Source organism: Phoca vitulina, unplaced genomic scaffold, assembly GCF_004348235.1.
Source record: "Phoca vitulina isolate PV1807 unplaced genomic scaffold, GSC_HSeal_1.0 scaffold10, whole genome shotgun sequence".
NCBI classification, from domain to species: domain Eukaryota; kingdom Metazoa; phylum Chordata; class Mammalia; order Carnivora; family Phocidae; genus Phoca; species Phoca vitulina.
The window spans coordinates 19,922,375-19,941,121 of record NW_022589713.1 but is presented as its reverse complement, the minus strand read 5'-3'; the positions used below and the strand labels follow the sequence as shown (position 1 = coordinate 19,941,121).

The 18,747-nt window shown below is 41.4% G+C and overlaps 1 protein-coding gene across 1 annotated transcript in view; it reads left to right on the top strand.

Moving 5' to 3' along the window:
• The window catches only part of IL20RB (interleukin 20 receptor subunit beta), a 41,455-nt gene that overhangs the window by 9,582 nt on the left and 13,126 nt on the right, over positions 1-18,747 (top strand). Inside the window, exons 3-4 of the mRNA XM_032409166.1 lie at positions 13,874-14,000; positions 15,720-15,910. Coding sequence (XP_032265057.1) covers positions 13,874-14,000; positions 15,720-15,910 — 318 coding nt within the window. The remainder of the gene's footprint in view (positions 1-13,873; positions 14,001-15,719; positions 15,911-18,747) is intronic.

Below are 18,747 nucleotides of genomic sequence, written 5' to 3'. Positions count from 1 at the left end.
TTTTTTCCATTGGACATTCTTTCCTGCTTTGTCAAAAATTAGTTGACTGTAGAGCTTGAGGGTCCATTTCTGGGTTCTCTAATCTGTTCCATTGATCTATGTGTCTGTTTTTGTGCCAGTACCATACTGTTTTGATGATTACAGCTTTGTAATAGAGCTTGAAATCCGGAATTGTGATGCCACCATCTTTTTCAACATTCCTCTGGTTATCCGGGGTCTTTTCTGGTTCCATACAAATTTTAGGATTATTTGTTCCATTTTTTTGAAAAAAGTTGATGGTATTTTGAATATGTAGATTGCTCTAGGTAGCATTAGACATTTTAACAATATTTGTCTTCCAATCCATGAGCATTGAATGTTTTTCCATTTCTTTGTGTCTTCCTCAATTTCTTTCATGAGTGTCCTATAGTTTTCTGAGTACAGATCCTTTCCCTCTTTGGTTAGGTTTATTCCTAGGTATCTTATGGTTTTGGGTGCAATTGTAAATGGGATTGACTCTTTAGTTTCTCTTTCTTCTGTCTCGTTGGTATATAGAAATGCAACTGATTTCTGTGCATTGATTTTTATATCCTGCCACTTTACTGAATTCCTGTATGAGTTTTAGCAATTTTGGGGTGGAGTCTTTTGAGTTTCCACATAGAGTATCATGGCATCTGCAAAGAGTAAGAGTTTGACTTCTTCTTTGCCAATTCGGATGCCTTTTATTTCTTTTTGTTGTCTGATTGCTGAAGTTAGGACTTCTAGTACTATGTTGAACAGCAGTGGTGATACTGGACATCCCTGCCACGTTCCTGACCTTAGGGGAAAAGCTCTCAGCTTTTCCCTATTGTGAATGATTTTCATAGATGGCTTTTATATTGAGGTATGTACACTGTGAAGAGTTTTAATCAAGAAAGGATGCTGTACTTTGTCAAATGCTTTTACTGCATCTATTGAGAGGATCATACGATTCTTGTCCTTTTATTTATGTAGTGTATCACATTGATTGATTTGCGGATGTTGAACCAGCTTTGCAGCCCAGGAATAAATCCCACTTGGTAGGGTGAATAATCCTTGTAATGTACTGTTGGATCCTATTGGGTAGTATCTTGCATCCATGTTCATCAGGGATATTGGTCTGTAATTCTCCTTTTTGATGGGGTCTTTAGCTGGGTTGGGGATCAAGGTAATGCTGGCCTCATAAAAAGAGTTTGCAAGTTTTCCTTCCATTTCTGTTTTTGGAAACAGCTTTAGAAGAATAGGTATTAATTCTTCTTTAAATGTTTGGTAGAATTCCCCTGGGATGCCATCTGGCCCTGGACTCTTGTTTGTTGGGACATTTTTGATGATTGCTTCAATTTCCTTGATGGTTATGGTTCTGTTCAGGTTTTCTATTTCTTCCTGGTTCAGTTTTGGTAGTTTATATGTCTCTAGGAATGCATTCATTTCTTCCAGATTGCCTAATTTGTTGGCATACGGTTGCTCATAATATGTTCTTATAATTGTTTGTATTTCTTCAGTGTTTGTTGTGATCGCTCCTCTTTCATTCATGGTTTTATTTATTTGGGTCCTTTCTCTTCTTTTTGATAAGTCTGGCCAGAGGTTTATCAATCTTATTAATTCTTTCAAAGAACCAGCTCCTAGTTTTGTTGATCTGTTGTACTGTTCTTTTGGTTTCTATTTCATTGATTTCTGCTCTAATCTTTATTATTTCTCTTCTGCTGGGTTTAGGCTTTATTTGCTGTTCTTTCGCCAGCTCCTTTAGGTGTAGGGTTAGGTTGTGTATTTGAGACCTTTCTTGTTTCTTGAGAAAGGCTTGTAGTGCTATATACTTTCCTCTTAGGACTGCCTTTGCTGCATCCCAAAGATTTTGAACAGTTGTGTTTTCATTTTCATTTGTTTCCATGAATTTTTTTTAACTCTTCTTTAATTTCCTGGTTGGCCCATTCATTCTTTAGTAAGATGCTCTTTAGTCTCCATGTATTTGAGTTTTTTCCAACTTTCCTCTTGTGACTTGAGTTCCAGTTTCAAAGCACTGTGATCCAAAAATATGCAGGGAATGATCCCAATCTTTTGATACTGGTTGAGACCTGATTTATGACCCAGGATGTTATCTATTCTGGAGAATGTTCCATTTACCCTCGAGAAGAATGGGTATTCTGTTGCTTTAGGATGGAATGCTCTGTATATATCTTTGAAGTCCATCTGGTCCAGTGTGTCATTCAAAGCCCTTATTTCCTTGATCTTCTGCTTAAATGATCTGTCCATTGCAGTGATTGGGGTGTTAAAGTCCCCTACTATTATTGTATTATTATCAATATGTTTCTTTGATTTTGTTATTAATTGGCTTAAATAATTGGCTGCACCCATGTTAGGGGCATAAATATTTACAATTGTTAGATCCTCTTATTGGATAGACACTTTAATTATGATATACTGTCCTTCCTCATCTCTTATTACAGTCTTTGGTTTAAAATCTAATTTGTCTAATATAAGGATTGCCACCCCAGCTTTCTTTTGATAAAGTCTGTTAGCATGGTAAATGATTTTCCACCCCCTCACTTTAAATCTGGAGGTGTCTTTGGGTCTAAAATGAGTCTTTTGCAGAGAGCATATCGATGGGTCTTGCTTTTTTATCCAGTCTGATACCCTTCGTCTTTTGATTGTGACATTTAGCCCATTTACATTCAGAGTAACTATTAAGAGATATGAATTTAGTGCCATTGTATTGCCTGTAAGGTGACTGTTACTGTATATTGTCTCTGTTCCTTTCTGGTCTATGTTAGTTTTGGTCTCTGTCTTTGCTTAGAGGACCCCTTTCAATATTTATTGTATTTGTGGTCTGGTGATCACAAATTCTTTTAGTTTCTGTTTGTCCTGAAAGCTTTTTATCACTCCTATTTTGAATGGCATCCTAGCTGGATAAAGTATTCTTGGCTGCATATTTTTCTCATTTAGCACCCTGAATATATCATGCCAGTCCTTTCTGGCCTACTAGTCTCTGTGGATAGGTCTGTTGCCAATCTAATAAACCTACCATTGTAGGTTGCAGATCTCTTCTCCCAAGCTGCTTTCAGGATTTTCTCTTTGTCTCTGAGACTCGTAAGTTTTACTATTAGATGTCGGGGTGTTGACCTATTTTTATTGATTTTGGGGGGGTTCTCTGTGCCTCCTGGATTTTGATGCCTGTTTCCTTCCCCAAATTAGGGAAGTTCTCTGCTATAATTTGCTCCAATATACCTTCTGCCCCTCTCTCTCTTTCTTCTTCTTTGGGGATCCCAATTATTCTAATATTGTTTTATCTTATGGTATCACTTATCTCTCGAATTCTGCCCTCGTGATCCAGTAGTTGTTTATCTCTCTTTTTCTCAGCTTCTTTATTTTCCATCATTTGGTGTTCTATATCACTAATTTTCTCTTCTGCCTCATTTATCCTAGCAGTTAGAGCCTCCATTTTTGATTGCACCTCATTAATAGCCTTTTTGATTTTGACTTGTTTAGATTTTAGTTCTTTTATTTCTCCAGAAGGGGATTCTCTAGTGTCTTCTATGCTTTTTTCAAGCCCACCTAGTATCTTTATAATCATTATTCTGAACTCTGGTTCCGACATCTTACTAATGTCCATACTGATTAGGTCCCTGGCAGTCAGTACTGCCTCTTCTTCTCTTTTTTGAGTTGAGTTTGTCCATCTTGTCATTCTGTCCAGAGAAGAATAGATGAACAAGAGAACAAAATACTAAAATGGCAACAGCGACCCCAGAGAAATATGCACTAAACAAATCAGAAGAGACCCAAAACTGGGAGGAAAAAGAAGAATTTAATCAGACAGGTGAGCAGAATAGAGCAATACACTGGATTCTGTATATTTTGGTCTGTTTTTTAGAAAACAGATCCCAAAGTTATAAAGAAAGAAAAACTTATATATGTACAAAAATAAAATTAAATACAATGAAAGGATAGAATGTAACTGTAAAAATGGAAATTAAAAGACAAGAAAATCAAAAGAGAAAAAGAACAACAACAATAATAAAAAAAAGAAAGGATATAAACAGACAGGTGAACAGAACAGAGCAATACACTAACTCCTGAGTGTATTTTGGTCAGTTTGTTAGAGGAAACTACATCTCAAAATTGTAAAGAAAGAAACACTTCTATATACAAAAATAAAATTAAATACATTGAAAGGATAGAATGTAACTGTAAAGATGAAAATTAAAAAGAATTGAACAAAAAAAAAAAAAGGAAGAAGAAAAAAAAAGAGAATATGATCAGGTGGGTGAATAGAACAGAGCCATATACTAGATTTTTGGTGTATTTTGGTCTGTTAGAAGAAACTGCATCCCAAAATTTTAAAGAAAGAAAAACTTAAATAAGATTAAATACAATGAAGGGATAGAATGTAAATGCAAAAATGAAAATTAAAAGAGATTTTAAAAAGGAGTTGATAAAATAAGCTCATTGAAAAGGGGAGAAGAAAAATTAAAAAATAAAGAAAATTAAAAAAATTAAAGTTGAAAGATTAAAGAATCATGGGAAAAAAGCTATGATTTCTATGTGCAGTATTCCCCTAGTGCTGGAGTTCTGCCGTTCTCATTGATTGGTAAACTTGGTCTTGGCTGGCTGTTCTTGCTGATCTTCTGGGGGAGGGGCCTATTGCAGTGATTCTCAAATGTCTTTGCCCTGGGCGGAACTGAACCACCCTTGCCAGGGGCTAGGCTAAGTAAGCTTCTCTGGTTTGCTCTATGTGGCTTTTGTTCCCTGAAGGCTTTCTCCGTGCAGCTTTAGAGGACAAGAATGAAAACGGTGGCTTCCCAGTCTCTGGCCCTGGAGGAGCCAAGAGCCCGGGGCCCCACCCCTCAGTGAGCCCTCAGTTTTCTCTCTCTCCCTGGTCTCCCGCCGCACTCTGTGCTTCTCTGGCCTGTGACCAAGCATTTCTATCTCAGGCACGTGACCCCTTGGAGTTTCCAAACCCAGCAGATTCCTGCAGCGCACTCCCAGGCTGCTCCTCCCAGGGGAGGAAGTAGGGTCTCCTCGGTTCTGCCATGATCTAGGTTTATGGCTATGGTGAACTGAGAGCCCACTCCTGGGCTCACTCTTTGCAGCCAGCTTCCCTGCTCTGATACCTGGGAGCTCTGCCACACCTCAGGCACCCCTGGTCTTTCTGTGACCCTGAGGATCCTGAGACCCACTGTCCCAGCGAGCCCCCCCCCCCCACCCTTAGCTGCCTGAGTGATGTCCCAAACTGGAGCAGACTTCTCAAAGTTCCGATTTTGTGCTCTGCTGCTCTATCACTTGCCAGTAGCTGGCTCCCTCCCCCATCGGTCTATCTTCCCAAATATCACCTCAGATTCACTTCTCTGAACGTCTTACCTTCCAGAAAGTGGTCGCTTTTCTGTTCATAGAATTTCTGCTGTTCTTTTCTTTGATCTCCGATTGAGTTAGCAGGTGTTCAGAATGATTTGATAGCTATCTAGCTGAATTCCCTGGGACCAGACGAAATTAAGGTCTCCTCCTCCTCCGAGATTTTGGATTCTTCTCCCTGACTAGTACTCTTTTTTTTTTTTTTTTAAGATTTTTATTATTTTGACAGAAAGAGAGACTGAGAGAGGGAACACAAGCAGGGGGAGTGGGAGAGGGAGAAGCAGGCTTCCCGCCGAGCAGGGAGCCCGATGCGGGGCTCGATCCCAGGACCCTGGGATCATGACCTGAGCCGAAGGCAGACGCTTAACGACTGAGCCACCCAGGTGCCCCTGTGACTAGTACTCTTAAAGGTAAGATCACAAAGACAAAGACTGAGAACAGATTGGAGGAGACTAACTAGATATGATAACCAAATGTGGGATCCTGGATTGGTTCCTAGGAAAAAAGAAAGGACATTAGGGGGAAAACTGGTCACATTTAAATGAAGACTGAAGCTTCATTAATGATAGTGTACCAATGTTAATATCTTAATTTTCATATTATGTTATGATTATGTATACATGGAAGGCTGAAGTAGAGGGTATATGGGAGTTCTCTGTACTATTTTTGCAACTCTTCTCTAAGTCTGAAATTATTTTTTTAAGATTTATTTATTTGAGAGAGAGCGAGAGCACGTGAACAAGTGGGGGGAGGGGCAGAGGGAGAGAATCTTTCAAGCTGACTACCCGCTGAACAGGGAGCCCACTGGGAGGCTCAATGCCATGACCCTGAGATCATGACCCTAGCTGAAACCAAGAGCCAGATGCCCAACCGACTGAGCCACCCAGGTGCCCCTAAGTCTGAAATTATTTAAAAATAAAACTTAACAGGGGAGCCTGCATGGCTCAGTCAGTTAGCATTGGACTCTTGATTTCGGCTCAGGTCATTATCTTAGGGTCCTGGAATCGAGCCCTGCATCAGGCTCTGCGCTCAGTGTGGAGTCAGCTTGAGATTCTCCCTCTCCCTCTGCCCCTGCCACTCCCCCCGTGCTCTCTCTCTCTCAAAATAAATACATAAAATCTTTTAAAAAATAAAATAAGACTTAAGGAACAAAACAAAACTATTTCTCTAGTGATTCTAATGGGCAGCCAAGTTTGAGAATGGCTTCTGGACCCATGTTTCTCAAACTTTAATGTGCATATGAATTACCTGGGGATCTTGTTAAAATGCAGATTCTGGTTCAGTAATGCATAGGTTGCGCCTCAGAGTCTATATTTCTTTCTTTCTTTTTTTTTTTTTAATATTTATTTATTTATTTGAGGATGGTGGGAGGGGCAGAGGGAAAGGGAGAGAAGAAGACTCTCCGTTGAGCATGGAGCCCGACTTGGGGGACTGGACGCAGGGCTTGACCTCCCAACCCTGAGATCATGACCTTAGCTGAAATTAAGAGTCTGATGCTTAACTAACTGAGACACCCAAGCACCCTGAGAGTCTGTATTTCTAATAAACTTCTGGGTAATGTGATGCTGCTGATCCAAAGACTGTACTTTAAGACCATGAAGTATTCTATCACTTTCCTGAAGCATGAATTTACACACCTTTTGAAGCTGGGATGTAGGCATTAATTACTCAAGCAGCAAGTGGTACCAGCAGCCTGCTTAGCAGCCATGTCCTAGTTCAGCATTGGTCTTTTCTTCTTCTGGTCACATACAAAGTAATTCTCTTGCAATAATTGACTATGTTTGAGGAAGAAATTTGAGCACATAGTGTCAGTTTATAGTACCAATATCCTCTATAGTGCAAGCCCCATGTTGTAGGCAGAAAAATGGTTCTCCAAAGATGTGCATGCTCTAATTACTGGAACCTGTGCTATGTCACCTTCCATGGAAAAAGGAATTTTTTTTTAAAAGATTTTATTTATTTATTTGACAGAGAGAGACACAGCGAGAGAGGGAACACAAGCAGGGGGAGTGGGGGAGGGAGAAGCAGGCTTCCTGGGGAGTGGGGAGCCCCATGTGGGGCTTGATCTCAGGACCCTGGGATCATGACCTGAGCCAAAGACAGACACTTAACAACTGAGCCACCCAGGCGCCCCAGAAAAAGGAATTTTATTGAGAGAGAGAAATAGAGAGCATGAGGGGGGGGAGGGTGGGGCAGGGGGAAAGGGAAAAGCAGGCCCCACTGAGCAGGGAGCCTGACGCAGGACTTGATCCCAGGACCCTGGGATCATGACCTGAGCCAAAGGCAGACACTTAACCGACTGAGCCACCCAGGTGCCCCTGGAAAGAGGAATTTTAAAGATGTGACTAATATTAAGTATGGGATCTTGAGATGGGGAGATTATCCTGGATTATCAGGGTGGGCCCAATCTAATACATGGGTCCTTAAAAACTGAGAACCTTTTCTGGATGCAGTGAGAGAGAGATGGGAAGACAGAAGAGAAGGCAGGAGAAATTTGAAGCATGAAAGGGATTCAATCAGCCATTGTTGACTTTGAAGATGGAGGACGGGGGCCTTGAGCAGGAATGTAGGCGGCCTCTAGAAGCTGGAATGTCAAAGAAACAGATTCTTCCCCGGAGCTTCTAAAAGAAATGCAGTCCTGCCAACTCACAGGCTCCTGGAGACCTGTGTCAGACTTCTGACCTACAGAACTGTAATATAATAAATCTGTGTTGTTTTACAAGATGCTAAATTTGTGGTAATTTGTTACAACAGCAATAGAACACTTAATAAGCTGCAAGAGAGAGAGATCAGCACTGTGAATGAAGCTCTGTGCAAAATATGTTGCTTAGTTTTGCCCACACTGAATCTTAATAGGTCACTGTCACCAGGCTCAAGTCCCTGTTGGAAACACCCAAAGGAGCTCCACCCAGTGATCTTTCTTAAGATACTTGAGTCAGACTGCTAGAATGAGAAAAGGACAATGTTCTATAGGAACAAAAGCACAAATATTTACAAGGAACCAAAAGATTATACAGAGGGTTCCAGCATCTCTCTCCAACTCTGGTGAGAACCCTCATCCAACGTGGCTGAAGATGTAATTCTTCCAGGTTTGTTACCCTCCTTGCTGTGGCTAGTCTGTCCTTCCTGCTCACACTTGAAGTTTACTCTCCTCTTTCCCCTTGCCTATACAGTGGAGCCTTGAACAACACACCAATCCTGGTGCAATAAAAAATCCATTGTAACTTTTTTTTTAGATTTTTAAAAAAGATTTTATTTATTTATTTTAGAGAGAGAGCACACGAGCAAAGGTAGGAGCAGAGAGAGAGAGATAGAGAGAGAGAGAAGCAGACTCCCTGCTGAGCATGGAGCCCCACTTGGGGCTTGATCTCACCACCCTGAGATCATGACCTAAGCCGGAATCAAGAGTCGGATGCTTAACCAATGAGCCACCCAGGTGCCCTCCCATATAGCTTTTGAATTCTCCAAAACTTAATTACTAATAGGCTGCTATTGACCAGAAGTCTTACCAAGTCTTATCATAAACCGTTGATTAACACATATTTTGAATGCTATATGTATTATATCCTCTATTCTATAATGAAGTAAACTAGAAAAAAGAAAATGTCATTAAGAAAGCCATAAGAGAGAATACATTATAGTATTGTACTGTATTTATCAAAAGAGATCTGTGTATAAGTGGACCTGCGATCCCAGGACCCTGAGATCATGACCTGAGCTGAAGGCAGATGCTTAACCAACTGAGCCACCCAGGTGCCTCAAGAAGCAGCAGTTTTCATTTTGATACAGGAATGACACTGAGTATTTTGCCCATAATCAAGTTAGATTTGGAAATTCACAAGTAGAAGAGAGTAACGCAAGTGCAAATTATTGCATTAACATAATGGGGCCACCTAAAAGTTGGAACATCTTTTGCTGTTTTCCCGCCTGGGCGCCCCCACATGAAGAAAGACATACCCAGTAATTCAACCTCAGGGTGTGTTGCTTAAATCCTTGAGTGCCCTAATCATCAGGTCACTCTCCCTAAACAGGTCGCCGTCACTGATTTAATTGACTGGATCGAATTGTAGAACTTTATTTATTTGTTTTTCCTAGGTACATTTCATATTGAGTTTATCCCATCATGATCTTTTAAAATATATCCTGTCATTCAGATAATCATAATTAATACAATTTTTTTAGGTGTGATGACTTCATAGTTGTATTTTTTAATTGAAAATTTGTTGAGGAAAATCTGGATTCATATGAAATTATAAGAAATAATACAGGGAGCTCAGGTTCCCCCAGTGGTATTTTGCAAAATGATAGCACAATATCACAACCAGGATTTTGACATCATTGATATAATCCCATCTTATTCTGATTTCTCCAGTTTGACTTGTACTCATTTGTGTATATAGCTTTGTGTATTTACCACCACAGTTAACATACTGAACTTTTCCAACATCACAATGATAACTTCTGTTGCCTTTTATAACTATACCCACCTCCCTCTTACCGCTTTCCCTTCCCCACTGTTACTAACCCCTGGTAACCACTAATCTATTCTCAATTTCTAAAATTTTATCATTTCAAAAATGTTATATAAATAGAATCATATAGTATGTAACTTTTGGGATTAGCTTTTTTCATTCAGCAAAATTCCTTGGAGATTCCCTAAGTTGTTTTGTGTATCATTAGTTTGTTCCTTTTTATTGCTGAATAGTATTCCATGGATGGATATACTATAGTTTGTTTAACTATTTAGCTCTTGAAGGACGTATGAGCTAATTCCAGTTTGTCTATGGACATTTATGTGCAGATCTTTTGTGATATAAGTTTTCATTTCTTTGGAATAAATGCCCAAGAGTGAAATTGCTGGGTTATATAATAATCACAAGTTTAGTTTTATAAGAAACTGCTAACATATTTTCCAGAGTGGCTAATACCATTTTACATTCCTACCAGCAATGTGTAAGTGATCCAGTTTCTCTGCATCCTCACCAGGCTTTTTTTTTTAAATTTTAGCCATTCTGATAGCTGTATAGTGCTATTTTATTGTGGTTTTAATTTGCATTTTCCTAATAGCTAAGGATGTTGAACATCTGTTCATGTACTTTTTTGCCATCTGTATGTACTCTTCAGTGGAATGTCTCTTCATGTCTTTTGCCCATTTTCTAATTATTATTTGCTTTTATACTATTGAATTTTGAGAGTTCTTTATATGTTCTAGACATGAGTCCTTTGTGAGCTACGTAGCTTGCAAAGATTTTCTCCCACTCTGTAGCCTCTCTTCTCATTCTTTTAATAGGTTCTTTTGCAGAGCAAAGGGTTTTAATTTTGATAATGTTAAATTATAAATTTTTCCTTTTATGAATCTTGCTTTTGGTATCAACTCTTTGCTTGGCCCTGAAAATTTTCTTAATGTTTTTTCTTAAAAGTTTTAGAGTTTTACATTTTACATTAAGTCTATGATCCATTTTGAGTTCATTTTTAAATAAGGTGTGGAATTTAGGCTGGGATTTATTAGAATTATTATTTGTCTTACAGATGTCGTATTGCTCTAGTATTGTTTGTTGAAAAAGCTATCCTTCTTCTACTGAATTACTTTTGTACCTTTGCCAAAAATCATTTGAGCATATTTATGTAGGTCTATTTCTGGGACCTCTATTGTGTTTCATTGATCTAAGTGTCTATTTTTTTTTTTTTTTTTTTTTTTGCCAAACCATATAGTCTCAATTACTGTAAGTCTTGAAATTGGGTAGATTTATTCCTCTCGTTTTATTATTTTTCAAAATTGTCTTAATTATTCTAGTTCCTTTACCTTTTATGTATTTTAGAAAAAACTTGTCTATATATCTACAAAAACCCTTGATGGGTTTCGATAGGAATTACATTAAACCTGTATATCAATTTGGGGGAAATTACCATTTTAATTATGTTGAATTGCCCCATCCATCAACACAGTATGTCTCTCCATTTATTTAGATTTTCTTTGAAATCTTTCACCAGCATTGTGGAGTTTTTTCCATACAAATCCTAGATATGTTTTGCTAGGTTTATACCTAAGTATTTCTTTTTCTTTTTTCTTTTTTCTTTTTTTTTGAGTGATTGTCAATAGTATTTCTAACTTTGGTGTGTAAGTGTTCATTGTTAATATGTAGAAGTACAATTAATTTTTTGTTTATCTTGTATCCTATGAATTTGCTGAACTCAGTTATTAGTTTTAGGAAGTTTTTGTTTTGTCTTGTTTTTTGTAGATTACGTGGGGTTTTCTTTCTTTTTTCTTTCTTTCTCTCTCTCTTTCTTTCTCTCTCTCTTTCTTTCTTTCTGCTTTTATTTTTTTTAAGTATTCCTAACACCCAGTGTGGGGTTCAAACTCACAATCCTGAGATCCAAAGTTGCATGATCTACTGACTGAGCCAGCCAGGTACCCCAATTCCCTGGGATTTTCTATATAGCCTATCATGTTACTGCAGACAGGAGGAGTTTCATTGCTTCATTTCCAATCTGTAAAGCCTTTTACATCTTTTGTTTGCCTTATGGCAGTTGCTACAACTTTCAGTACTATGTTGAATAAAAGTGATGAGAGTAAACATCCTTACCTTGTTCCTGATTTTAGGGGGAAAGCGTTTAGTCTTTCGCCATTAAGTAAGATACTAGCTGTAGGTTTTTTATAGATGATCTTTATCAAATTGAGATAACTCCCTGCTGTTCTTAACTTGAAGAGAGATGTTTTCTTTTTTACTTCATGAATGAGTGTTAGATTTTATTGACTGTGATTTTTCTTCTTTAGTTTATTGATATGGTGGATTACATTAATTGATTTTCAAATGTTGAACTAACCTTGCATACCTGGAATAAATCCCACTTGGTCATGGTGTATGATCTTTTTATACATTATTGAATTTGTATTGCTGGTATTTTGTTGAAGATTTTTGCATCTAAGTGCATGAGATATATTGTTCTGTTGGGTTTTGTTTTTGTTTTTAAAAACACACACTATCTTTGTCTGATTATGGTTTCAGGGTAATGCTTGCTTCATAAAATAAGTTGGAAAGTTTTTCTCTTCTATTTTTTTTTAAGAGGTTGTATAATATTGATGTTTATTTATTTATTTATTTTTTAATAATTGGTGGCATTCTCCAGTGAAAGCATCTGGGCCTGGAGATTTAATTTTTGAGAGTTTAAAAATCACTAATTATAGTTGTATATTGACATAGCTATATAATACCCATATATCTGACTAGAGAAATGTGTTGTATACTTTACCAGAGGAAGGATGTTGGAGAGGACCATGCTCCACCCTCCTGTGCCATCCCACTGCAGCTGGCTCTTTTCCTTTTCACCCCTTGGGTGATTGCAAAGTTGAGTGGGGAGGGTAGAAAGCCTCCCTATGGGTACCCCAGGTGTTTCCTTGCAGGGCAGGCTATGGATGCTGTGACTGAGATGGAGGTGTATCACCAGGGTCCTACATCAGAGAAGAAAGGGCATCAGGCGGGATGTCCCCAGCAGCTCCCCATCCCCTCGTGGTCACAGGGCTTGATAACGAACAACAGGTGCCAATCTGGAGACAGGCACAGAGATGAAAAGACCCCGGGTGAGGGCCCCCATTCCTCCCACACTGTTATCGATGTTATCACTGCAGTTGTAACAGCAAAGGGAGGCAGGTGTTAGGCATTAAAAGAGAAGTGTGTAAAAGTGGGAGGAGAAGGGCCATAACAGAAGATCCAGACTGCACCCTGGGCTGCATGCAAGGATGGACCCCAGGACTGCCCACCTCCTTAGGAGTGCAGGTTCATTTCCACAGGTCTCTTTGATTCTGCGTGAAAACTGCAGACCCACTCTGGGCACACTCTGGGCACACCACACACACCTGTGTGAGGAGATGTGTGGGTCCCACCTGGCTTAGGGTCCTGTGGTCTGCCTGGTGGAGCCTCTGATCTGGCTTGGTGCCCTTCTGGATTGGACTCCTTCCACAGCAGACCTGAACCTGCACTTCCCAGCTGGCAGCTGATGCCCCATTTGGCTTCTTGGGGGATGTGAAGGGATGTGTTTTCGTCCCCGAGGATGGCAGTAGCGGAGAAGGAGGTAATGAGAAAGTGGCAGGAGCCTGCATTGGTTTGGTCACATGGTTCATAAGTGGCAGAGCCAAGGCCTGCATCTAGGTGGATCTGACAGAAAAGTTGCAAATAATGTGCTTCAGTTTTCTCATTTGTACAATGGAGAAACCAATGGTCCTTACCTCATGAAGATTATGATCATGAAGATTAAATGAGATAATCATGTAACAATCTACCATGTGGCCTAGATAGAACATAGTAAGTACTCATAATATTAGCCATTATTATTATTAATGTTAATATGCCATTTATCACCAAAGGCAGAATTACAATGACGATAGCAAACATTTAACATCAACACAAGTATGATGAAATTAGAATTGTTTCTCATTCATTAACATGTGAGGCCTTTCATTAGAAACTAATTTGAAGCTGTGACATTCCTCTGATACGAACCCACATGTCAGCCTGTCTAAATGCCTCAAACCCAGATGGAGTGACCGTCCTGCCTGCCCCTCAGAACCTCTCTGTACAATCAACCAACATGAAGCATCTCTTGACGTGGAGCCCAGTGATTGTGCCTGGAGAAATAATATACTATTTTGTCGAGTACCAGGGGTGAGTTTTTTTGCTTCTAATTTTTCTCCCTTTAAAGAGTAGTTGATTCCTGGAGGTACAGTCCTCATTCCAGAGCTCAAGGAGACTTTGTGAGCCCAGAGATAGGTTATTTCCCATGAACTGTCTCCTCCTCTGCATGGGCATTAGGACAGTTGAAGAAGCAAGGAAAATTGTCCTGTGGATTTGACCATGAACTCTCTGGGAATATAAGTGTGTATAAACACATTTTGGTAGAGCTTCTTTTCAACAGTGAGCCAACTGTCCAATGCTAAAGAAAATCTTGAGAAATGAGTTTGACTCTGACTTGAGGTGGATAAATCATTGGAGATGCAGATCCTTTGGAAGTGGGAGGAGACCTCAGTTTTCCTGACTTAGAGCATGTCCGTAGGAACCAAAATAAATCATGACCCTAAAGGTCAGCTGGACCTGGGGCCAAGCAGGACTCTGCTCTTCTCCAGGTGTCCAGGCTCTGAGAGCTGTTGAGGAGGGACAGGGACACAGAAGGCGCTCAATCTGTTTCATGAACAGTAAATACAAACTGAGCACTTATGTGTGTAGACATTCCTCTAGACTCAGGGGTACAGTTGACAAGGTTTCTAGATATGGGGAGCTTATATTTAGAAGAGGAGACAGACAGTAAAAGGGTAAAGAAATATATACACTAGATCTGCACTGTCCAGTGTGGTAGCACTAGACACAGAGAGCTATTTAAATTTAAATTTATTAAAATTACATTAAATTAAAGTGTCTGTTTTTCAGTCATACCAGTCACATTTCAAGTTCTTGATAGCCACACATGGCTAGTGACTACCATAGTGAACAACACTGATATAGAACGTGTTCTATTGGGCAGCACTGCTCGAGGTGGCCTCAGATAGTATTCCGTGCTAGAGGAAGCTAAAAGGCTGATGCAATAGAGAGTCGACTCTGAGGCTCCTTTTAATTAGGTTCAGGTGTGATGAGCACTGGATGTTATACTGAACTAATGAATCATTGAACATTATATCAAAAACTAATGATGTACTATACCTTGGCTAATTGAATTTAAATTTAAAAAAATTAGGTGGTCAGGGAAGGTAGGAGGTGATGTTTTCTGAGGAGGTGATGTTTAAGCTGGTATCTGAAGGACAGGAGGAGCCAACCAATGAACAGCAGGGATGGAACATTTGAGACAGTGAACAGGCAGTCAAAGGTCCTACGGTAACAAGAGCTCGGCATGTGGGAGGAATGGCAAGGAGGCCAGTGTAGAGGGAACATCATGTTTAGGGGCAGAGTGAGAGAGAAGGCCAGAGAGTCTTCCAGGCCACAGGAAAGAGTTTGGATTCCATTTTGAGTGCTTTGGAAGCCATTAAGGAGAGAAATGTCACGGTCTGTTGAGTGATGAATGGTTTAAAGAATGGCAGGAGTCGAAGCTGGAAGATCAGTCAGGAGACCATAGCAAGGCCAGGGATGACAGCAGCTGAGATTGAGGGGATGCTGCAGAGATGGAGAAGCCAGGACAGCCTGGGGTTTATGCCTACGTTTCCCTTGTTTGGTGATAAAAGGACTAAGAAAGAATGGATGGTTGGTGAGGGATGAGAGTGGAGGAACTGGAGTGTGGAGCAAATGCTTGTTTTGCTGACCCATAAAAAGTAGGTGAATGAAGCAGTTACTTGCACCTGTCATTGAGCCTGGGTAAAAGGGGCTGGTGTGACGCTGTGCCCTCCCCTTCTTGGCCAGAGAGTATGAGAGCCTGTACATGAGCCACATCTGGATCCCCAGCAGCTGGTGCTCACCCACTGAAGGTCCTGAGTGTGACATCACTGATGACATCACTGCCACTGTGCCGTACAAGCTCCGTGTCAGGGCCACCCTGGGCTCACAGACCTCAGCCTGGAGCACCCTGCAGCATCCCTTTAACCGAAACTCAAGTAAGGCGCTTCTCTTCTTACTCTCCCACTCCCATTGGCCTCATCTTCAGGAACCAAATTCGCTGAGACTGTCAGGATTCTTGTTAGCCTCAAACTGGCCTTGCAAAGCCAGAGTACCATGAACACACACAGTCCTAATGGGTCCATTTAAAAAATTACCAACTTCTTCCCACACACCCTCTCATTTTGAAAGAGACTTTGGAAGTCATTCCTGACTGTCTCTGTCGGGGTCGGCAGGTGGTGGGGAACACGGAAAGAAAGCTGTTCTGAAGTGGGGAGGTAGAGCTAGCACTGCTTCTTCCTACCTTGATCGTGCCTCAGTACATCTTACATTGCCTCCCATCTGGTGCCTCCTTAACCTTGTCTTTGTTGCCTGTGTGAACAGCTTCTTCGTGCAATAGGATCTATACATTTATCAGACTCACCAGAAACCGTCACTGGGAAATGAATAACTTTTCTACAGTAATAGTACCTGGAAAATGAGTGAGAAAAAACTATGGGAAGAATCCAGATGCGTGGCCAAATATGGCAAGAGTGCAAGTAATGGCCAGTGTATAAAAGGGTGTGTTTGTTTGGGGAAGAGCAGGAGCAAGGGCTGGTCACGTGGTGAAGGGCTTTGACATGAAACTTATCAAAATCAGTAGAGGGGAGTCATGGAAGAAGAGGGGGTTTAGGCCAGGTCTGTTTTCTACACCAATCTCTCTGAATGCTGTGTGGAAAGTGGACTGAAGTAGGACAAGTCTGCAGGGCAGGGGAAGAGTGAGGAGGGCACTGTCATTCCAGCTGAGCCAAGGCTGGTCCTGATCCTAGAAGTGAGGGACAGGACAGGAAGGAGAGGACACATTCGAGAGACGTGGCTGAGTTAGAAAGGACAGAGCTTGGGAACCAGTTATTGGGAGATGGAGTGGGGAGAGACGATGATGCTGTCCAGCTTCCAGTTGTGGTTGGTGAGAACGTCATCCAAGACAGAAAACCCAGGAGGAATAGGAGACACTCCTGGCCTTGGGCTCTTTGAGATCGAGGCTCCTACAAGACAGATGCCACAGATGTCTGATTGGCAGCTAGAAATCAGGCCCTGGGGCTCAGACAGGCCAAGATCAGATACAACACAAAATTAATAGCTAAAGGCTTGGGAACAGATGACATTGTCCAGGGAGAAGATATGAGGACAAAGAGAACCCAGGACAGGATCCTGGGAAACCTCGGGGCTTAAAAAGTGAATGGAGGGAATGGCAGGTAGCATCATGGAGGGAAGAAGGGCTGCTGATAGGTCTGAAGGAGGGCCCTAAATGGGTCTTTGGGAAAATGGCTTCATGGAATATTAGGGATGGCGGTGGGGCTGCTAGGTGGAGGATTGGGTGGAGGGGGCAAGGAGAAGGTAGCTCCTCCTCTGAGAGGCACAGGCAATAATGTGACCAGGTTGGAGCTGGGGGAAAGGCAAGGGAAAAGGCCTTTGGTGATCTCTGTTTTCTTGATGTAGCTGAAGATCCTCTGCTGTGAGTGAGGACAAAGAAAGGTTTGGGGCAGCATCTATAGTAATAGGATGAGTCAAACGTTACTGAGGAGTATATAAGATTGGGTAGAAATCAGGAGGATTCAGCAGGTCAGGGAGCCCAAGCTGGAAGGGGCTGAGGAAGGTGAAGACAGATTTGAAGGGGCAGTTGGCCCTCTAGAGTCAGACAGGTATAATTCAAATCCCAGCTCAGCCACTCGATAGCTGACTCGCTGCCTCCTCACCTGTAGGTAGGGCCTCGCTGGGTGGTTTTGGGGACTATATAAGGTGAGATGTGTAAATGTTCAGGGCAGTGCTGTCCTATCATAGCACTCAGCTATTGGTGAGTGTTCTATTATTATTGCCCAACGAATGCTTGGAGCCGAGAGCCAGAGAGCAGAGGAGGGAAGAGGTGGGGGCAGAGTGGGACCACCAGAATGGGATACCGATAGGAATTTTGGTGCAAAATGTGGGTTTCTCTGCCCAGGCCTCTCTCCCCAGTCACTGAGAGGATACAGCAGAGGCAGTGGGATCCCAGTGCAAGGCACTGGGGGAGGCTGAGGGGCACTGGAGGGTGCAGTGCCCAGGCAGCACCCAGCACCACCTCTCTTCAGCTCCTAGGAGCCTGGGGCTCTAGTCAAGACCATTGCTGGGAACTGGCAGCTATCATTGGAAAGGAAGGTACAGGTCAGATGGAGCTAAAGTGCTTATAAAACTACATGGGTAGGGGTGTGCAGTAACAATTCGTGCCTGAGAAGACCAGTATAAACAGGGTCTTACTGCAGGAGAAGCTGAGGAACAGGAAAGAGCCTCTGGATCTGCACCAGAAGGTAGAAGATGTCATCCTATGTGATCCGTGTGCAGGCAGAGTTAGCTATGGAGTGAGGATGGAGTCCTGACTCCTATAGGGGCAATACATCTGTTCTTTTGTCTTTGAAAAAGGCCACCCCAACTTCTCCGCAGGCATGTGAAAAATCTTGTTTTAAGGCTCTTCTGAAAAGGCTCTCCTCTTCAGGGGAAGCCTTGTTGAGAGCAGAGGTTCTTCACCTTGATTACACATTCCCCAGTTACCGCAGAGCTTTAGAACCACCTGTCTGGGGCCCATCCCCAGGGAGTCTAATTTAAGTGATCTGTGTGCATTCTGTTACTGGGAGTTTACAATTTCCTCAGGTTGTTCTCATATATAGCTGGATTTGAGATCCACTCCTATGGAGGCTAAATACCCCCAGACAGCAGAGTCTACAAGTGTGGAAAGACATGGGCTCAAATTCTGGCTGTTCACTGTGTGACTCTGGGCAAGTCACATAACTTCTCTGAGGCTCAGTTACGTCATCTGAACAACAGG